Raw genomic sequence first — 23,282 nt, 5'->3', positions numbered from 1 at the left:
TCGCACCTTTTTATAAATATTACTTTTATCGCACCCTGGTATAAATATAACTTTTATCGCACCCTGGTATAAATATTACTTTTGCGGCACCCTGATATAAATATATTACTTTTATTGCACCTTTTTAGAAATATTGCTTTTTTCGCACCCTGGTATAAATATTACTTTTATTGCACCTTTTTATAAATATTACTTTTATCGCACCCTGGTTGTCATGTTTCACATGCTTTGTTATATGCCTTTAAATGTTATATGTATTCTCCTGCCCCTGGTTCCTCCCCTCCCTGCAGCTCAGTTTATCCTGTATAGATAGCTCCACCCCTTTGTTCATTTTTTCCAGTAATGCATCTCAGCCTCATGTCTCATGGAGTGGATCACATTATGATCTTTTGACCTATCCAATGTTCATCGTTGTGAGATCCTCACAGTTTATGGATTAAACTTCACAAGATCTTCAAGTTGTCATCTGGATCGAGTCACTGTCTTCTAATTCAGCTAAGATTGTAGGTTATTGCTATCTCATCACAACTGTAAATTACAGAGATCACACTTTCAATGCTTCGATTGGAGAGGCAGAACACTGGCATAAATATTACTTTTACCGCACCCTGGTATAAATTTATATTTTATTGCACTTTGGTATAAATATTTATTTTATTGCACCTTTTTATAAATATTACTTTTATTGCACCCTGGTATAAATATTACTTTTATCGCACTCTGGTATAAATATTGCTTTTATCGCACCTTGGTATAAACATTACTTTTATCGCACCGTTTTATAAATATTACTTTTATTGCACTCTGGTATAAATATTACTTTTATCGCACCCTGGTATACATATTTATTTTATCGCACCCTGGTATAAATATTTCTTTTATTGCACCTTTTTATAAATATTACTTTTATTGCACCCTGGTATAAATATTGCTTTTATCGCACTCTCGAATAAATATTACTTTTATCGCACCTTGGTATAAATATTGCTTTTATCGCACCTTGGTATAAATATTACTTTTTTCGCACCCTGGTATAAATATTACTTTATCGCACCCTGGTACTTCTATCACACCCTGGTATAAATATTTATTTTATCGCACCTTTTTAGAAATATTATTTTTATCACACCCTGGTATAAATATTACTTTTATCGCACCCTGGTATAAATATTACTTTTATCTCACTCCGGTATTAAAATTCTATCGAAACCCTGGTATAAATATTACTTCTATCGCACCCTGGTATAAATATTACGTCTATCGCACCCTGGTATAAATATTACTTTTATTGCACCTTAATATAAATATTACGTCTATTGCACCCTGGTATAAAAATTCTATCACACCATGGTACAAATATAACTTTTATCCCACCCTGGTATAAAAATTACTTTTATCGCACCTTATTATAAATATTACTTTTTTTGCACCTTGGTATAAATATTACTTTTATCGCACCCTGGAATAAATGCCACACTAGTGTGTGTTTTTCCCGGGCACAACAGCCCATTCATTTTAATGGGCTGCTGTTCTGCATGAACCGCAGAAAAATGGTGTATGCATCTTTTTAAACTGCGGCTGCAGGAAAGCCTCATTGACTTTTTGACCATGCGGCTTCCCTGCGGTTCCCAAAACCACAATCGCGCTGCAGGTTGAGATGCATGGGGGTGTCATGCAGAATGAACGACAGCGTGATTCATCTGCGGGGGGTTACGGGTGCGGGAGTGTGAACTGAGCCTTATTGCACCTTGGGTCTGATTCTGTGAAAGGTCAATAATACCAGTTATTTGGCGGATGACCAGAAGTTGTCACGGGTTCTGTCCTCACTTTCTCTGTAGACATTCGATCTGCCTTTTATAATGTCATCACAACATCTGCTTGTGACTTTTCCAGCATCGGGGTTTCTTTGTGGGGGTGCACTTTCTTTAAATCAAGGTTATGGAAATAAACAGAAAAATGGGACGCCTGCGCTGACACACATATTTTGTATATCCAAGCATTTTCTTCACCAGATTCTAGTAAATAAATGTTTAGTGAGTCATTCCACGCAGTTTATAATATACTCCCTGTAATACTATTGAAATTTAAACATGCCATGCAAGGACATCTGGGGGATCCTGTGGATACTGAGTCATCGGGGAGTGTGAAATGTCATTAGGGCCCCTTTGGGAGGAAGAGATCAGATCATGTATGGAGGAGGTGACAGGAGCACCCACATACTGTCATTCTGGCCTGTAAAGTATATGTACCGGTAATCTGTTGCTGATGATATTTAAAGTGGAATAAACCCAAAAGCAAACATCTATTATATTGCAGCTTACCAATTCTTAGATGTGATGGCTGCATTATTTTGCTTTTTTAGGCTTTCATTCTTTTACTTTCATCTGGTGATCCAGCCAGTAAAGCCTTGTACACACGATCAGATTATCGGACCAAATTTCGTCCATTTTTTCTTGCACACTAGTCTCACATGGAAAGTGAAGAGGTTACTTTCATACAGAAATTCTCATACGACAGAATTCAACTTCTTGTTTTGTATGCATTCTTTCGTTTCGAGCATGCGTAGTCTTGCTCTTATGATTTTTTTCGGATGAAAACTGTACTAATTAAATGAAAATTGGATGTTGTGTTGACGTACAATAAAACTTTTATAGCCTGCACATCCAGTTTTTGTCGCACGAAAAATTGTAATCGGCTGTCGAAATAATCTTGGCACCCCAGATATTTTGGAACTACATTTCCCATGATGCTTAACCACTTGCTGACTGCCGCACGACTATTTACTGTGGCAGTCAGCCCCCTATAGGCAAAATGTGACGTAGGGGTATCGCTCGCCCACGAGCCTGTAGGGGGCGAGCGGGCGGCGCCAGTGGCGCGCTCCCGCCCCTGCTCGTTCCCTGCCTAGCCAGCGTGTGTGACCGGCTGCTCCGATGTCCGCCGCAATCTCCCTCAGGAGAGGGAGAAGGACGGACGGCTGATGTAAACTCAGCCGTCTGTCATTCTCCCTGAAGTAATGACAGAGGCTATACGATCCTGCTATATAGGATCGCATGTCTCTGTGATTACTTCACTAGACACGCTCCCTAACAGTTAGAATCACGCCCCTAGGGACACACTTCCCTGCCAGTGTCATTTTTACAGTAACAGTGCATATTTATAGCACTGATTTCTGTAGTAATGTCACTGGTACCCCAAAAGTGTTAAAAATGTCAGTCAGGGGTCCGATCTGTCCAATGTCGCAGTCCCACAAAAAAAAAAAAACGCAGATCGCCGCCATTACTATTTTAAAAAAAAACAATAAAAATTACATAAATCTTTCCCGTAGTTAGTAAACACAATAAATTTTGCGCAAACCAATCAAAATACGCTTATTGCAATTTTTTTTACCAAAAATATGTAGCAGAAAACAAATTGGCCTAAAATGTTAAAAAATTTTGATTTTTACATTTTTTTTTTTGAGAATTTCATATAAAAAAAATGTGAAAAATATTGTTATTTTTTCAAAATTGTCGCTCTTTTCTTGTTTATAGCGCAAAAAATAAAAATCGCACAGGTGATCAAATACCACCAAAAGAAAGCTCTATTTGTGGGAAAAAAAGGACTTCAATTTAATTTGGGTATAGCGTCGCACAACCGCGCAATTGTCCGTTAAATTCGCGTAGTGCCGAATCGCAAAATGGAGCCTGGTCATTGAGCAGCCAAATCCTCCGGGGCTTTAGTGGTTAACTACACTGCAGAATGCATTAGCATCATGGGAAATGTAGTTCCAAAACATCTGGGGTGCCAAGGTTCACCATCACTGCACCATACTAACGATCCAAAAATCGGCAGATCGTTAGTCGGACAAAATATTACTTCCGATTTATTTAACGTGTTTACTGGTCTTTAGTCTGTTGCTTTTCGACAGAACAAGCTGTCCTGCAGATGTAGAAGTTTTAGGGTTGATATAAACCATTTACCACTCACAGGGGTGCTTAGAATGATCAGCTTTTGTTTATTTATGTAAAACCTTTATCCCAAAAGGAAAAAAAAAAAAACGTTTTGCTGATTATAAAGTGTGAGCTGGAGTTTGGCTTTAGTTTGTTAGTATATATAAACCTGCTAGTATATCTTACACTTCACTCCCCCCCAGAATGACGATGCTGCTGTCCAAAGGTGCCCAAGTGCTCCTTCATCCAGAGTGGGGGCGCTGTAATACAGGAGGTGTGTAACTGGCCGGATCACCAGGTGAAAACAGAGAGGAAAAAGCCTAAAAAAAGAAAACTAAGGCAGCCACCACATCTAATGATTAATATGCTGCAGTATATAAGTATATAAAATGTTTGGTTTTTGGTTTAATACCGATTTAAAGCTAAACTCCGGGGCTCAACCCAACTGCCCCCAGTGTTCTCTTCTCCCCCGGATGACCCTACTCACTGTATTTTGCAGTTATTTTTTTTTACTTACCTTTTTTTCACATCTTCAGGGTGGTCACATCCTGGCAGTGAGTATCACTCAATGATGCAGAAAGCAGCGCTGATGATGCATCATTACATTGTGAGTGCAGGGTGCCATGGGTATGCCCCCTCAATGGGCATAAATCAGCAAAAAAAAAATCAGAAGCCATCCCCGCCAGAAGAACACAGTGATTACTGTTAGCGGCTATAACCGCTAGCTATAATTGCATGTAAAATCCGGCAGGCTGGTTGTAACTAAGTTGATCGACTGGAAAGTTTTAATGCCCCCATCAACACCCCAACCGTAAGTGTGAACTTAAGCTGGATGTAGATTGATGGAAATATGGCTGATTCAGCAGGGACTGGCCAAATTTTGATCCATTTATGGCCGTTCCTACTTCACAGAAGTGGATCTAATTACTAACTTCTGTTGGACGGAAATGTTTGAAAAAAGGCAGATAAAAAAAAAATGATCCACATATAGCCAGCTCTAGCCATATTGTAGGGGACAAAGCACCTGCTCTGCAGGGCACCGCAATGCATGTGTAGAGAGTTGTGGTGTACTACGTCGGCTCACTCAAAATGTATGGATTGGCTTTATGCAGAATAACTTAATGCACAATAATGAGGACACAAGAAGAGCGCCTCTAAGTGCAGTAGTTTTAATAGATAAAAAGTGGACAATAGCACACCCACATTGGTAAAAATTGAAGCTCATCAAATAGGGCAGGGCCGGGTGGTGGTCGTAGCGCGGTGTGGCCAGGATCCAAGACTGCAGAGCCGAGATGTCAGTGGGAGACAGGGAGGGTGCCGGCACTCGATGTCTTCTGGGTAGGCTACGTCTGGGACCAGCTTGAGCCGCAACGTCAAAGGCGTGTGACGTCACCGCCCTTCTTGCGTCCTTTTTATCCCTATTTACTGAGTTGACTTCGCTCTATTGAAGAGCCTTGCCCTTTGTTGCAAATCCTCCATCAGTCCACTTACGGACCTTTTCTCATAGACTAATGATCTTTTATTTACTTATATGTTTTTAGTTTTCTCCCATTCTGTCTATATACCTGGAGCGCCAACACCTACCTGTGTTTTTTTCCTGCAATAATGCACAATAATGTGTTGCATTACTGCACATTCTTTAAAGCAATGCATAGACTGAATGAGTCAGAGGCGTAACTTCAGGGCCCGGTGCAAGAAACCATGAAGGGCCCCACGGACCCCTGGCCGGGGCCCTTCCCTTCAAGCCTGAGGCTCTTCCCACTGATCCTGGGGCCCTTTACTCTCGTTGCAGGGCCCTTTATTACAGTCCCGCAGTGGGACCCTTTCACAAGTTCTGCAGTGGGCCCCCTTCCTGCCATCTTGGGGCCTCCCCACAGTGATGGAATGCCAGGGCCCAAGTGCAAATGTGACCTTTGCGATCCTGGAAGTTCACCCACTGGTGTCAGTAGTTTTTATTTTTTGGTATTTTAATTGTATTATTTTTTATCATTTTTTTTTTATTTTTTTACAATGTCATTGACTATGACTCTGTCCATTCAGAAAAGGAAGAAGCTGGTAAATTACATATTTACCGACCCCTTCCTGGTTCTCTATTTTGACACATCCCCTGCAGCAGCCCTCAGAAGAGGGGTGGGAGTACAGTGGGGGGGGGGGGGGGCAGCACAGTGGGGGGGACCAGGGGAGCACACAGGGGCCCAGAGACAGCAGAACACAAGTGAACTGGATAGGAGGTGGAGTGGCGGGGGTCAGCATACAGAGGAACCAATCTGGAGGAAAGAGGAGGACAGTGATTTCTCTACATGCTGCCCCCGCCACTCCTCCTATCCAGGTGTACAGGGGAGCCGCACAGGCCCCCTGGAGCATGGGGCCCGGTTACAATTGTAACCCCTGTAGTTTGGCCCCTGGAATGAGTCCTAATACATTGATTATAAGGCACTATATAAAAATTCTATTCAAAGTTCTTACAACTATATTTTATCTTTCATTTAAATATTTATTTTATGTCCTTTACTGTATATTTTACTGTTGTTAAAGTGATACTAAAGTCTTGGGTTTTTTTCAGTTAAAAATACCAAACATGTAATACTGCTCTGGTTTGTACAGAGCAGCCCAGATCCTCCTCTTCTCAGGTCCCTCTTTGCTGCTCCTTGCCCCTCCCTCCTGTTTAGTGCCCCTACAGCAAGCAGCTTGCTATGGGGACACTCGGGCCGATACGCAGCGCCGGGTATCCAGACACAGGGCCGCGGCCTGGCCCCGCCCCATTTCTCTCCTCATTGGCTGACTGTCTTTGATTGACAGCAGCAGGAGCCAATGACCCCATGCTGCTGTCTCAGCCAATGAGGAGGGGAGTCCTGGGCAGCCGAGGAGGGGGGGGACATCCGCTTCTCAGCCGCATCGGTTGTCACTACAAGACAGCCAACCGTCGGCTATGGACGCGGGTACCGGGATGATGCCTCTAGCTGCAGGCATCCCTTCGGTACAAGCACTTTCCCGAAATATCGGCAATATCGGTCACCTTGGTGGCCGATTCCGATATATCAGGGAAAGTGCATATCGGCCCTCGATCTCTAATCTTTAGTAAGGGCAAATGATTTATGTGGCATTTACTTTCTGGAATCCACTTGCCCTTAGCTCAGACATGCAAGCAGAAAAGGTGTGCTTAACTGAGAAAACCCCTCCTCTCCTCCTGAAGACTCCTGGCATGCATGACATAATTTTTCTATGCCTGGAAACCAGTAAGTAACTGAAGAAATGCAAAAACAAAGTTTAAAACAAGAAAATATGATATTTACTAATGGTAGCAGCATGAGGATTAAAAGTAGTCAATGTTGACTAACCCCCGGTTCACACTTGTGCGTGTGCGGGGTTCGCATGTAATATCGGAGCGCACTGCTCCGACATTACATGCGATCGGCTGTGCGGTGCGAGTTTAGCCATACAGTTTGTATGGCTAAATTCGCACCGCAGCCGCACCAAACACGCACAGGACCCTTTTTTCTAGCCGCATCAGGATCGGATCGCACAGCGGTTCACACTTGTGCGATCCGATCCTGTGCGAGCTGCACGATCGCACTGCGATATGCGATCAAACTGGGGGTGTCGTTAAGATTACATTGACACCCCCAGCGTATCGCATATGGCAGTGTGAACTGCCGGGGGTGCGTGTGCGATGCGGGAACAGGCTGCGAATTCGCAGCCTTCCCGCATCGCATATATGTGAACCGAGCCTGAGAGAGCCACATTCCGCTTTAAGTTTAAACAAATTAGTAACAGATGTGCATAAAATATCAAGATGATGAGATGTGAATTATGTGCAATTTGTATAATTAATGTATTATGTCTTCAACAATGTGGTTCCCCATCTCCATAACACATCTAGACTGTCAGTGGATATTAACTGCCGCCAGTAATTTGTTTTCCTGGAAACACTGACCTCGGAGTAATCGGCCGGGTTTGGGCAGTACTCGTCAGTCTTCACTGCGCTTAGCTCAGGTATTGGGGGTCTCCAGGTCACATCTTTCAAGTAGGCTTCTCCCTGTAAGATTCCAAGAAAGTCTCACATTGCATCGACACCAGGCATTCATTGCAACATTCTTAATGTGGATTATGGGCTTTTTTATTTTAAAGTGGTTGTAAACTCTTACATATACCCAGTGAAGTGACTGGCCTCCGGTGATACACTGAGAGAAAACAAACCCTCCTACATAAGTTGTACCTGTTTATCTGCAGTCTTCTCTTGTCTATATCTGTTCAAAGTGCAGAATTTATAAAGCTTGTCTGGGCTGTCAGAAAAAAAGGAGGTGGAGAGCTGAAATTAAACTCTGCAGAGCTCAGTGAGGGGAGCTTTGAGAACTGATTATAGAGAAGGAACTGTTCTCTAGGAGTTCAGCTGAACTCGCACGATTTCAAACCGGCATTTTCAGTCTGACCTGTGGGTCGATTTCACAGACATCTGCGCGTGTTCCTACACAGATGTCTATTGAAAATGCCCCGAAGTTGCCAAAAGTAGTATAGAAACTACTTTTGGGAATCGGTGTGGCCCCGCACCGATTCGAAGGTACTATTGCCGGTGATTGGCTCCGATTTGACATGCGATTTGACATCCTAAATCGCATGTCAAATCAGACGAATGTGAATGTGGGCTTATTGCCAAAGCTTAATTGAAGAAGCTGAAGTTAGAAGCTGATTGGCTGCCATGCAGAGCTGTACCAGATTATTCACTCACCAGTTTTAGTAAATCAACCCCTTTGTGTTCTTAATTGAGACAAATACACACTATAGAGCAGTGTTTCTCAACATTTTTTTAGTCGAGGCACCCTTTAAAATTATGGACAGTCTTAAGTCCCCCTTTAAAGTGGAAGTAAACCCTCCTCTGCAACTTTTACCTATAGGTAAGCCTATGATAAGACTTACCTATAGGTACTGTAAATATCTCCTAAACATGTACCGTTTAGGAGATATTTACCTTACATGCAGCCAGTGACATCACTGGCGCATGCGCTCTGAAGGAACGGCCGCTGGTGCCGTTCCTTCAGAGCCCTGTGCCGTGACCGTCAGCTCCTGTGCGCGTGCGCGGAAGTGACGTCACCGTGCTCCAGCCAATCAGATGGCTGGATGCTGCGATCCCGGAAGACGGGCAACTGAACATGTCGCCAGTCATACAGGTAAGCGGGCGGCACGGCGGGGGCTCGTTCTAAGGTAAGTATTTCATAATGAGATAGTAAGCGATGCATACTAGCTCATTATGTGTTTCTCTTTCAGGTTGAAAAAAAAAAAATAATAATTTTATGGGTTTACAACCTCTTTAAAATTATAGACAATCTCAAGGCACATTTTAAAACAATGGACAGTCTCGAGGCACCCCATTCTAAAATGTAAAAAACTTTTCTAATAGCTTTACATAATGCAGCAACATCCACATGTAGGACACCCAACGCTAGAGGTGATTCATTCTTCCAAAGCAAATACACATTTGGAAACTGGTACTGACTAGTATTCCAATGTTTCTCTTCTTCCTCAATTCTCTCCATCAGTCAGCTAATGTCACCCCAGTGCTGAAGGAGAGGGGCACAGGAGGTGGCAGACATCCATTGCTGTGGAGGCAACAGACATCCTCTTTATTAACTCATGCCGTCATTGGTTGTTAGGATGCCAGTGTCTAGAACTGTTTCTTATCCTTTTTTTAGTCGAGGCACCCTTTAAAATTATAAACAATCTCAAGGCCCCCTTTAAAATTATTGACAGTCTTTAGGCACCGTCTAAAATTATAAACAATATCAAGGCCCCCTTTAAAATGATGGACATCCATTGCTGTGGAGGTGACAGACATCCTCCTTATTAACTGATGACGTCATTGGTTGTTAGGATGCCAGTGTCTAGAAAGTCATAATGTGGCATAATAAAAATCTGGGCTTTGTGTAACTAAAAGTCAGGCTTGATCCACCTGCTGGCTTGTATACAATTTTTGATACATTTTTAGGCTTTTAGCCAAGGCAAGAAACCTCAAGGCAGCCCCAGGGTGCCTGGGCACCCTGGTTGAAAAAGGCTGCTATAGAGGGATATGCTTTGTTCATATTTTATGTCTGAGTTTTACAACCACTTTAAGGGCAGTTTGAGGCAACATATGAAAACGGTTATCTAACAATCACTACAATTGTGCTAAAGTTCAAAAATCATAAATTTTACTGAAATCTGAACTCAGTGTAATGCACATAGCCAGAATCTAAAGTGCACTTCACAGGGTCACTGGGGGAGTACTTCCCAAAGCCTGTACTGTGCAAGTATCTGTCTATCTGCTTCATGTATTACCAACCACATTCAAACATTAAAAACTAAAAAAAAGTCTAAATTTAAATGGTGGCTGAGAGAAACTTCTTAGAACTGAAATATTTACATTCGGTGTATGTGAGAGATGCAGATAATCTGCAGTGGGTGTATGGGATTTCCTCTCCTCCTTAATAGGCAGGGGTTTTCAAATCAACAGATTTTCAGTATTCAAAGAATATTTGTTTAATCTTCCCAGTAACTTCAGCACTTCCATTAAATTTGGAGTTTCACTCATCTAGCTACATAGAAAGTGTATTCTTTTTAATTCCTCTGAGCAGATAAGTATACTTGTACTTACAAAAGTTAAAGTATAGGAATGGCTGAAACTGAACTCTAGTGGGCTTTATTCTTTAATACATCATTAAATATATTTTTGTGTAAGCAGTGTACAGGTTTGACCTGGTATCAGCCTATTGGAGTCGCTGTACAACAGAGCCCAAACTTGGGGAGGAACAAGGTCCATATTTGTTACTTAACTACAAGAAAAAAAAAAAATCAGGTCTCCTGCCCCCTAGACAGAGCTTTATAAATTTTAGGACTGGAAGGACATTTAAAGGCCAACTCCGGGAAATCTGAATACTCTCCTCTGCAGTATGGCTGCGCCCGCAGTGCAGTGGTTGAAGTGGTTCTAATGGCAGTTTTTTTTTACCTTAAGGCATTGTATTCATTAGGGTAAAAAACCTTCTGAATGCAGCTTTTACCCCCCCCCCTATACTTACCCAAGCCCGCGATGGTCTAGGGCGATGTGCACGAGACCAGTGGCTCTCTCCCTACTCATTGGACAAAGAAGCAGCAGCAGGGGCCATTGACTCCCACTGCTGTTAATCACAGTCAGTAAGGAGAGAGAGGGGGACAGGTCTTAGCCGCGCTATGTGTGTCAATAAACACACAGAGCTGGCTCAAGAGCAAGTGGCTTGTTATGGGGGCATTCAGCAAGCGGAAGGGGCCAGGAGCGCCAGCAGGTGACCAAAGACAAAAGGATTACACAGAACAGGTAAGTGTGACATGTTTGTTATTTAACCTCCCTGGCGGTATGATATATATATATTTACATAAAAAGTACAGTAAAACTGCAGGAAAGGGCACTGGGGGGCAAACTAATGTGATTCTTTTTTATTTTGAATGGTATCAGTGTGTTTGGTGTGTTTTTACATTTGAATTTGCCGCCGGTTCCACCCCCCTGCGAACGTCACGTCGCAGGAGACGGAAGCCGGGGCACGGAGACGATCGGGAGGAAGATCCGCCGCGAGACACCACCGAGACACATCGTTGGATCCCAGTGACAAGGTAAGAAACCTCTTTTACAGGATCCAGCGATGCTTCTGGCGGTACCCCGAGTGTGGCTCGGGGTTACCGCTTTTGGCTCTGAAATTTAACCCCGAGCCACCCTCGGGAATACCGCTAAGAAAAAAAATACAAATGTTGCCTTTAGAGCCGGTCCACACTGCCGCGACTTTTCAGGCGACTTGTCAGCCTGACAAGTCGCGCTCCCTCGCGGTCCATTGACCACTACAGGACCCGTTCTAATAGGAGCGACACAAGTCGCTCCGACTTAGAAAAAGGGTCCTGTACTACTTTGGGGCGACCTCGGAGCGACTTGCATAGACTTCCATTATGTGACGTCCATGCAAGTCGCTCCGAAGTCGTGGTGCATGGTAATGCACAAGTCGCCCCCAAAGTCGTGCAGAGTCGTGTCGCCTTAGTGTGAACCGAGTCTTAGAATCACTTTAATTGATCGTTTGTTCTAGGAGAGAGTAGAAGCACTTTTACTTACCTGATCCTCCATTACTATGCAGATGGCACTCCTCCATGCTCTGGTGGTAGACTGTCCCTTGGCATAATCATGAGCAAAGCAGGGCGTTGGTCTTGATGACATCAGGACCTTAGACCACTGGAGCATGGGGCCGAAGATGCTACAGGGACCAGTCTACTAGCACAGAGGAGTAGAGGATTGAGTAGGTAAACCTTTTCTATGCCTCCTAGACCTAAACAAGCAGTTAACCCTTGCCATGCAAGCACCCTTGCACGGCAAGGGTTAACTGCTTGTTTAGGTCTAGGAGGCATAGAAAAGGGAGAATTTTCAGATTTCCCAGAGTTTAGCTTCAATCACTTTAATTGCTGAGCAGAACAATTAACAGAGAACTACAGCCTAAACCAGTTCATTCTGCACTCCTGTGATGCGTTTTCAGCTGGCAGCGGGCTGAATCACGCTGTCGGCTGACATCAGGCCAGGCTGGGGAAAGATTGCGACCTCATGGTCAGGATCCCCCCAGGAGCCTGGACTGACGGCAGGGGGGTAGAGCAGACAGAGAGCCGATGATTGACAGTCACCCTCTGCCCGTGGAGCACTGACAACCAAGCGATCAGCGGTCTTTAATCGCTCGGTTCTCAGTCTTAGAGTTAGCAGGGGAACAAATGCTGCATTCACCTAGGTATGATTTTTAAAAAAACAGAAAAAAAACAACAAACTGCTCTTTTAAGCAGGAAACAGAAACTGTGTATAAAAACAAATATGCATATATCAGTGAAAACATTCATAGAAAGACTCTGAATAAAAAAGATTGTAAACCAAAGAAGAGAACTTACTGGAAAGGGGTCACACCTGCTTGCAATTTCAATGAGTACGATGGCATAGCTGGAAATAAAATAATACCATTGGTGATTTTTTTATTTTTTTTGACCAATAAAATAGATTTGAAAGATATATCACATACAAGTTTGAAAGCTTGTATGTGATATATCTCCATGTAATGAGAGCTTAGTGGTGTGAAATTTGTGATTGTTTGGAAAGAATTGGTCAAAGCCTAAATTTGCTACTATAATCACTGACCTCTCAAATCCTCTAGCAAATAAAAACTGCCGTCATAGATACATTACATTATCTATACCAGCAGTTTTCATTTGTGCGGATTTGACAATTATATACAGGTCCCATGATAAGTCTCCTATCACATCTTATCTTTGTTTTAATCATATCCACTGCCCTGGCCCTGAGGAAGGGGGAAGCCGTTCCCCCGAAACGCGTTGACTTTATTGTTCTTGATCATTAACCACTTATCGCCCGCCCACCGTCAAATGTGCTGCTCTCGTTCTGGGACGACGCCATATGACAGCGCCCCAGAACGGCCTCTCTCCGGGGCTTGCAGCACGGCGATCGTGGCCGCACCATGTTGCTAGGACATGGCGCAACCCCGATCTTGGTAAAGAGACAATGACATGGCTCTTTACCCATGTGATCGGCTGTGTCCAATCACACTGTCAGAGTGTGTGGCGAGGAGAGCCGATCAGCGGCTCTTTCTCAAAGGGGAGTCTAGGACAGGTAATGATTACAGAAAAGTTAAAAAACAGTGCCCATCAGTGCCCGCCAGCAGTGCCCACCATCAGTGACCACAGTGCCCACCATCAGTGCACATAGTGGTGCCAGTCAGTGCCCATCGGTTTCTGCTCATCTGTGCTGCCCATCAGCGATGCCTATCAGTGCCGCCCTTCAGTGCTGCCTGTCAGTGCCCATCAGTGCCGCTTATCAGTGCCACCTATCACTGCCCATCAGTGTGGCGTTTTAGTACCTCCTCATCAGTGCCACCTCATCAGTGCCCATAAGTGCCACCTCATCAGTGCAGCCTATTAGTGCCCATCAGTGCTGCCTCATCAGCGCACATCAGTGAAGGAGAAAGATTACTTATTTTCAAAATTTACTGACAGAAAATAAGAAAAACTTTTTTTTTTTCAAAACTTTCTTTTTTTTTAGTAAGAAATAAAAAAAAACCCATCTGTGATTAAATACCACTAAAAGAAAGCTCTATTTGTGTGAAAAAAAAGATAAACATTTCATATAGGTACAGTGTAGCATGACCGCCCAATTGTCATTCAAAGTATGACAGCGCAGAAAGCTGAAAATTAGCCTAGGCAGGAAGGGGGTGAAAGGGCCCTGTATTGAAGTGGTTAAGCAGTTCAAATAGACTGCAAAGTGATATGAACATTTGTACTGGTTGCTCCTCTATATCCATTCCAGAATCAGTTAACTGTTGAGCGTTCTCTTTCTTGCTATCAGAGAGGCAGCAGCCTGGGGCCATAATAAGGTCCAACCAAACTGCACCTTCATTGGGTATTAGTCCTCTGGAAGCAAGACTCACTCCACTGTGTATTCCCCAATACCAAGCCTTGCTTCCATTGGTCCAGGACAATCACACACGCACATAAATAAAATACTAGGCAAACCAGATTACATTATATCCAGCTACCAGTTGACCCATCTGAGATATTGGATAATGTTTGCTTAAGTGGGTATAGTAATTCAGCTGTTCAACTGCAATAATTCAACTGCAATATCGTAATAAGTTCATGGGTACACACCAGGAGGTGATATAAGTCTTTTTTCTAACAGCTGTGATTTTTTAAGAACTTTTTTTAAATAATTTTTAAAGAGGTATTTGTTTTTTGCTTCTGAAATTTGATACCAGGAAAATCCCATTCTCATTCTTATGTTACCTATAAACATCAGCAGCAGGTGTAGGTACTGTACTGCTGCTGTCACTCTGGATGACCTCAGGGGGGCAGTAGATGTGTGCTGATTTTTTCTCCATCAGCTCTTTAAACTCATCTCTTCTGAAGACCATCAGCCCATAGTCTGGAAAAGTGGAAAAGTAGACAGTGTATTGTTTTAGTTAAATTAGTACCTGTTACTACACTGCTCAAAAAAATTAAAGGAACACTTTTTAATCAGAGTACAGCATCAAGTCAGTTAAACTGCTGGGATATTAATCTGGTCAGTTAAAGTGGTAGTATACCGCTTTTTGACACTAACTACAGGTAAGCCTATAATAAGGCTTACCTGTAGGTACAATTAATATCTCCTAAACCGGCACGGTTTAGGAGATATTTGCACTGCATGCAGCCGCTCACGCGAGCGGCGCATGCGCTCTGAAGGTCCGGCGGACCTTCAGCTTTCCTTGCCGGGAGCTTGCCGGAAAATGACTCCCGCGCACATGCGCTGGAGTGACATCATTGCGGCTCCAGCCAGTCACAGCGCCGGAGCCGCCGAACCCGGAAGAGACGCCGAGGGATCATGTCAGCTCCCACAGCGGTGTCCGGGGGTCTGTGTCGGGGTTTCGTTCTAAGGTAAGTAATTCATAATGAGCTAGTATGTAGCAGGGGGGGGGGGGGTTGTTAATCAGTTTCAGCTGCTTTAGGGCACTAGATGGGCAACAATGAGACAACCTACAAAACAGGAATGGTTTTACAGGTGGAGGCCAATAACATTTTTGCTGTTTTTCACTAGTTTTACATTTGGCTAGGGTCAGTGTCACTACTGATAGCATGAGGCAATACCTGAACCCTATAGAGGTTGCACAGGCAGTCCAACTCCTCCAGGATGGCAGATCAATACGTGCCAATGCCAGAAGGTTTGCTGTGTCTCCCAGCACTCAGTCTCAAGAGCATGGAGGAGATTCCAGGAGACAGGCAGTTACTCTAGGAGAGCTGGACAGGGTTGTAGAAGGTCTTTAAAGCGGTTGTAAACCCTATAAAAAATAAAATAAAATAAAAAAACCTGCAAGACAAAGGCATAATGAGCTAGTATGCATCGCATACTAGCCCATTATGTTAAAACGAAGCCCCGACAAGGACCCCCGGACATCGATGCGGGCGCTGCCATGATCCCTCGTCGTCTCTTCCGGGTTCGGCGGCTCCGGCGCGCTGATTGGCCGGAAGAGACGGCTCCAGCGCGCTGATTGGCCGGAGCCGCGATGACGTCACTCCCGCGCATGCGCGCGGGAGTGATTTTTCCGGCAAGCTCCCGGCAACTTAATTGAAGGTCCCCCCGGACCTTCAGAGCGCATGCGCCGCTCGCGCGAGCAGCTGCATGCACTGTAAATATCTCCTAAACCGTGCCGGTTTAGGAGATATTATTTGTACCTACAGGTAAGCCTTATTATAGGCTTACCTGTAGGTAAAAGTGTCAAAAAGCGGGATACAACCGCTTTAACCCATTAGCAAGACCCGGTATCTGTTCCTTAGTGCAAGGAGGAACAGGATGAGCACTGCCAGAGCCCTACAAAATGACCTCCAGCAGGCCACTGGTGTGAATGTCTCTGACCAAACAATCAGAAACAGACTTCATGAGGGTGGCCTGATGTCCTTTAGTGGGCCCTGTGCTCACTGCTCGGCCCCGTGGCTTTACTTAATTTACTAAGCTCTGTAGAAACTGCACCTGCAGAGTAAAACTGTAATTTGCAAAGTGCACAGTCTAGTTGCCTTTAGTAAATCAACCCAAATAAATCCCACATGACAGAACCATACCTGAGATCTTGCAAACCCAGCGATCATCTATGACACAGTTGCGGGATGTCAGCCTTCCATGGTAGATTTTATGTTGGTGAAGATACATCATCCCTCGGGCAATGTCCGTGGCAAATGAAAGTCTGTAACAAGACGGAAAGAATTCTTTACTGTCTCCTAGAAGCTGACACAACTAAACATCCAATGAACATCCTATAATATGCCTATCACTCACACCTTATGTTTTGTAGTACAGTATATAATTAGGCATACCTGTGGACACGGCGTTGAGTTAGCCCCAATAGTAATAGCTGCCCTTTGAAGACTTTGAGGAAGCACATTGATGCGGTGCAGGAAATGCAGCCATTCCATTGCGTTTCCCGCACCGCATAGCAATCGCAGTGTGTTCATGCGATCTTCTGTGGGTGTCAATTAAAAGTTAACAACACCCCAAAAGCAGGTTGAAAAATGCAGTGCATTTGCTTGAACCATTGTAAACACCAATGCAATCTGGTTCCAATGCGAACAAAAAAAAAACAGCTGACTAGACTTCTGAGGTTGAGCATCCCATCCCCCACACACACCTGTACTCTATTGGTGTCCACTATCAAGTAGATATAGGAGGAGCCCCCTGTAGTGCATTAGCACACCTTCCCAGCAAGGAGTGTTGTCTCCAAGGGTAAGAAAGGCTGGATTCACCTCTTTTTCATGGATAGTGTAGGACCCACTGATAATGGGGTACTTTGACGCAGTGGTGGGCTTGAGCACGATATGGCCATATGGTGGGACTAAATCTTCATTTTTATTTATGGATTGTCTCCATATTTGATAGTCATTTCTTTTGCATGTGTGCGCTATTCTTTTTTAATATACATGTTGCTTGGTCCATAGCTGCACTGGCTTTAGATATACATGTTCAGAGTTTGCTCCCCCAATTTTTTGCTTGTTTATTAAAAAAAAAACAGCTGCCCGCACCTTTTTCATGCGGACGTGGTGCAGTTTGAGCCTTTCACATGGTTCCTGTGCAAATCACAAGCAGTGTGAACCAGGGCTGAATATCATTGTACTTTAATAAAAGAACCTGTAGACCAATACTTAATTCATGTCATGTGATCACTTTAGATGTTCCCTGTGCTTTGAGACATGTAAAAACAAAGACATTAATACTCCTATTTTCCTGTACACGCAGTGAAAGCTTACCGGAAGCCCCAGTTTAGAGGAACATCATCATTTAGGAGGACATCTGCCAGGCTGCCCTTAGGACAATATTCCGTGATGATGAAGATGTTTCCTTCTGTTGATCCTCCAATGAACTTACAGAGATTCTGATGATCCAACTTCCTGCAAAATCAACATCAATTTAATCACTGGAGAGATTTTCAGGTCCCCATAACCCAAACTGACTAATCTGAGAAGACTGATAGCATCATCATAGACTACTGAAAGCAACAAAACATAAGAAATGGCCAAGATAGGCCATCTTCATAAGGACTACTACATACAGTCTTGCAGCCATAATTAAAGGATAAGTTCACCTTTTGTAACATGTTACATGTGACAACCATATTCAGGGTGTAACATGTTACAAATGCACCACCCCCCTGAGTCTCTATTTTGACAGCGAGCAGATTTTCTCCCTTCGCTCATTGCCACAATATGAAGAAAGTGTTCTGTGAATGAATGGACTACAACTACCATCAACCTTTGCGGCGTTGGCTTGTAGTTCTCATTGAAGTACCACGGCATTGTTGAGCCCCGTGGTAGTTCATGGAGTTTTCCTATAAGTGTGCAACTGCCTGCCTGTATGATGTACAGATAGACAGCTCACACTGACAGTCTGCATGAGTCCTGCGTGGCACCAGTGATTTTCTGATCACCAATGCAATGCTTTGCAGGCTCCATAGTATGCACATTTTTACCTGCAAAAAAATGTGCATTTATTATTTTTTTAATAGTGTTTCTGACCATCAGAACTTCCTCTCTGGACAAATTCTGATTTATTTTGAACCTGTATTTTGTACCAGGAGCATAAGTGCACCTGTGCCCTGACTATGGACATTAAAGTATTTATATATTCATAACAAGCAGTAAAAAAGCCTTAAAACAAGGCCCCCCTGGGCTCTCTAGCTGCAGGTACTTTGAAGTTATTCATTATCAAGTATCTGAGCAAAATCTTTAGCGACAAATGCTAAGTATAAAGAATCCCATTATACTCAACGGGTCGCTTATCGCCTGTCACATGAAGCCTGAAAAAGTAAATAAGCTTCTTTGGAGCAGATGTGCTTTTAGCCTAGTAGATGTTAATGGGCCTAAAAAAAGCTTACAAAAATGTGTGTTTATGGGCATTTTTTTAAGATGCTCCGATTCAAGACTATGGAGCCCCAAAATAATGTGATTCTGCTTCTTTTTTACAAGTTGTGTATAAAAAATATGAAAGGCACGCATACAAATGCATCTTTTTTGGTATGTTTGAGTGTTTTGAGGCTCATCAAAATGTTTATTCCATGAAACAATTTAGAGAGGAACAAAGATGTGCATGTCATGTCATAGCATCTATCAAACTTCAGATTATTGAAGACAGACCAGTAAAAGTTGACTTTTGATTAATTGTATTGGGGTGAGGCACTTTGAAGATCTCTATTTGCCTTACTGAATAAGCCAGTTTGTGTCAAACGGCAGAGGCGTAACTAGAACCTTCAGGCCCCGATGCAAGAAACCATGAAGGGCCCCCCCAGACTCCTGGCTGGGGCCCTTCCCTTCAAGCCTGCGGCTCTTCCCATTGATCCTGGGACCCTTTACTCTCGTTGTGGGGCCCTTTATTACGGTCCCGCAATGGGACCCTTTCACAAGTTCTGCAGTGGGCCTCCTTCCTGCCATCTTGGGGCCTCCCCACGGTGGTGGAATGCCAGGGCTCGGTTGCAAGTGTGACCTTTGCGATCCTGGAAGTTCACCCACTGGTGTCAGTAGTTTTTATTTTTTGGGGAGGGGAGGGAGAAAGGGGGCAGTACAGTGGGGGGGGGGGGACCAAGTGAGCACACAGGGGCCCAGAGACAGCACAACACAAGTGAACTGGATAGGAGGAGTGGCGGGGGCAGCATACAGAGGAACAAATCTCCTCCTTCAGCTATAGGAGGTAAAAGGAGGACAGTGATTTCTCTACATGCTGCCCCCACCGCTCCTCCTATCCAGGTGTACAGGGGAGCCACACAGGCCCCCTGGAGCAAGGGGCCCGGTTGCAATTGCAACCCCTGCAACCCCTGTAGTTACGCCCATGTCGAACGGGCAATTAACCAGCCACGTGACACAATAAATAATCAAGGGTACGTATGATATCAGAAAGAGTACTCCTCTTATCTTAGATTACAGAATTAGATTAGTCTTTATGTTGTGGAGATCTGAGAGTGGGAACGGTTGAGCAGCAAAAGACAACTCACAGAGCTGACACCATTTAGTTAAAATAAAAAATAAAAAACTGTGTGTTGGCACCAGGGTTGCCAAACATCAGTAAATTCACAGACATTTTGGAAAAACCATGATTTTTACATCTGCCTGCAAATGCCTGTTTCGGATATGCAGTCTGCATGTCCATAATGGACATTCATGGATTTTACAAACTGTCTGTGAATTTACTGATGGTTGGCTACCCTGGTTGTCAGCGAACAACAGGACCTAAGCGGAGCTCCAGCTCCCCCCACCAAAAAATGTAAAGTCAGCAGCTACAAATACTGTAGCTGCTGATTTTTAATATTAGGACACTTACCTGTCCAGGTGTCCTGCAATGTCGGCAGCCAAGCCGATTTTTCAGTTGGCTCTCGGATGCCGCCGCCGCCATTCCTTGTAAGGGAGAGCTTCAGTGAAAACTTGTGGCTTCACAGCCAGATCCCTACTGCGCATATGTGAAATGCGCTGTGCTTTGTGAATAACCCGGCGGCAGAAAAGGGAGGAGGGGGGCCGAACTTCCAGGGGCCTCGACATGGCGAGGTCATCCGGAAGTGGGGACTGGTACCTGTCAAAAACAGGTATCCGCTCATGGGCGTCCGCAGAACTTTTTTCAGGGGAAGGCAAAATTTTAAGGTCACCCATGCTCCGCCCCTTTTCAACAATGTCATTATACTTATTTTGAGTATTTATTTTTAAAGAGCAAACAGCAGCATTTATTTTTAAAGCATTTGTTAACCTAAAAAAAAAAAAAAAAAACACAGATCCTGTTCCCTTAAAGCATGTTATATAGCAAAGTGCTTGTTCTGTGTAATTTGTCTCCTTCTATTACCTAAAATACCTGGCTGATCCTGTCTGGTTATGTCCTCCCCTCTGTAAACTGACCACAGTATACCATGGCGGCTGAGCCCTGACACTGTGGTCAGTTTACATGCCTCCATCATCCCGTGTGCCCCTGTGTCTGTGTTTTAAAAAATAAGCCATTCTTTACAGGTTTTCAGAGTGCCACTCAACGCTCACGTGACCCACTGCCTCTCTCCTCCTCTCCCCCTCCCCTCCTCCTCCCCTCCTGACTGACATCAGTGAGGAATCTGCGGCCCCGCCCACTGCAGGCAGCTGTCAGATGGGGAGAGGAGAGAGCCGAAGGGTCAGGTGAGCAGCGCTCTGCCCTCTGAAAACTGGTAAAGAACGTATCATTTTTTTAAAGCACATACACTGGTATTTAGGTTATTAAACAGACCAGGCAGGACGGTATAAAGTGGCTTAACAACCACTTGAAAGGGGAAGTTGAGATTCCAGGGGGGGCGTTTGCCCCCCCTTTCCCCTACCTGTGGATGCCCATGTATAATCCGCTCCCCCCAGAAAGGTGCCAAATGTGATGGCGGACGGGGAGAAGAAGCAAAAAAGCAGAGCTTCCCCTTTTAGGGTGGAGCTCTGCTTTGGGATCTGAGTGCATTTCTGGCAGATTCTTCTTTACTTGTAAGGGATAGCACATGGGGAAGTATATATGTATTGCAGAGATGTACTGCATAGGTTTTTTTTTTGTCTTGATGTATACTCAAACTCACCGGACATGCTGTACTTCTTTCCTAATTGTTTTTGTGATGGTAAAATTCTTCTTATATATTCTTTTTACTGATACTATCCGGCCATCACTAGAAGAAGAGACAGCAGCCTGTTACTGCATTAGCTTACAGTGATAATTAGTCATATAATATATTGCTAATGGGAAACATTAGCTAAATAATGCAAAAAAAAAAAAAAAAAAAAAGAGAATAGTAATTGAAATGCTATACACATTAGCAGCTCTTTTTGAAGCTGAAAGGGCTGCTAAAGATAAATTACTGACTTCCAAAATCTGTGATATGACTTTAAATAAATGACTGGCTAACTCATAAAGCACAGCAGTGCACTTAAAGAGGAGGTCCAGCCCCCCACGAAAAAACTACAATAAAATACTGTAGCTGCTGACATTTAATATTAGGACACTAGCCTGTCCTGGAATCCAGAGATGTCGGCACCCCCGCCAATGTTTCCATTGGCTCTCGGGTACTGGCGCCACCATTGATTGTAAGAGAAACTGGCGGTGAAGCCTTGCTGCTTCACAGCCGGTTCCCTATTGCGCATGCGCGAAGCTGCGCTTTGTGAATGGCCTGGTGGCAGGGGGAGGAGGAGGGGAGCCGAACTTCTGGGTGATCTCACCATGGTGAGAGCACCCGGAAGTGGGAGCAGGTACCTGTCAAAACAAGGTACCCGTTTCCCCCTCCCCCAGAAAGGTGCCAAATGTGGCAGATAAGCAGAGCTTCCATTTTTGGGTGGAGTTGCGCTTTAAAGTATATGTAAACCCTCACCTTGTAAAAAAAACCTTTTCAGTTTAAATTAGAAATACAGGGCAAAACATTTGTGTATAGATTTTAAAAAAACATTATAAATACCTTTTCCCCCTTTTTTTTTAAGTGATCACATTCCCTCAGCTGTATAAGGAGCTCAGAGAGCTAGGGGAGGATAAGTAACAGCACACTGGTCTTCCCAGTGAACGGCTGTACAGTGTGTATATGTGTGTTTGGGGGCGTGTCAGCACAGCTAGAGAACTGATCACGCAGGAAAGCAGAGGGACTGGCAGGAACACCGGGGATTTCACACAAAGGAAGTATTACAAAGAGAACAGGAGACTTTCTCATACAGCTATATTTTTTTAAGGGTTCATGTCGAGGGGCGTTCTAGTCAAATGCTGTTTTTTCCATCCATGCAGCTACATTTGAATAAAAAAATGCTACATTTGAAAGAAAAGACTGCGTTTGACCAGCTTTGCTGGAAGTTCAATCACACCTTAATAGGTTGTGCTATATCCAAGGAAACGCAGCGCAATGCAAAGAAGGTCAAACGCAGCCTCTGACCTGCCATGTGTACTGCTTCATTAAAGCTAATTGGATTTTTGTGACCTGTGTTTGATGTGCATTTCAAATCCCTGCCAACATGAGCCCTTATGAAGGAGCTGAGTGGCGCAAACATTGCAAACCATTAAACTGCCATCTAAGTCGAACGTAAATTCACCTTGAAAATCAGCAAACACATGACCAAATGGGGCGCTTGGCGAGAAGTTCGCCCATCGATGAGTGCCCCATAATGCACTGTGCTGTTGCAGTGCATTCATTGCTGATGATTGACCAAAGCATGCACCTGACCTGTATGCTTTGGCCAATCGAAGCACAATGTCCTGTCAAGTCCCCATCCAACACTATATAAGGGTGCCGCTTATACTGCAGCCATGTATAGTGTGTTACAATAGAGATTAGGTAGGTAGTTAGTGGA

At 43.9% G+C, this 23,282-nt stretch overlaps 1 protein-coding gene across 1 annotated transcript in view; it reads right to left on the bottom strand.

The window, feature by feature from the left end:
- Positions 1-23,282, bottom strand: part of LOC309562286 (atrial natriuretic peptide receptor 2-like) — an 89,062-nt gene that overhangs the window by 47,056 nt on the left and 18,724 nt on the right. Inside the window, exons 6-11 of the mRNA XM_082266408.1 lie at positions 21,539-21,625; positions 17,733-17,873; positions 16,554-16,675; positions 14,745-14,883; positions 12,843-12,891; positions 7,864-7,965 (exon numbers count right to left, since the gene is read on the bottom strand). Coding sequence (XP_082122534.1) covers positions 7,864-7,965; positions 12,843-12,891; positions 14,745-14,883; positions 16,554-16,675; positions 17,733-17,873; positions 21,539-21,625 — 640 coding nt within the window. The remainder of the gene's footprint in view (positions 1-7,863; positions 7,966-12,842; positions 12,892-14,744; positions 14,884-16,553; positions 16,676-17,732; positions 17,874-21,538; positions 21,626-23,282) is intronic.

The sequence above is a fragment of the Pelophylax lessonae genome, assembly GCF_965119305.1.
Source record: "Pelophylax lessonae genome assembly, chromosome: 8".
NCBI lineage: Eukaryota > Metazoa > Chordata > Amphibia > Anura > Ranidae > Pelophylax > Pelophylax lessonae.
The sequence above is the reverse complement of the archived record's forward strand: the minus strand, read 5'-3'. Positions and strand labels throughout refer to the sequence as shown.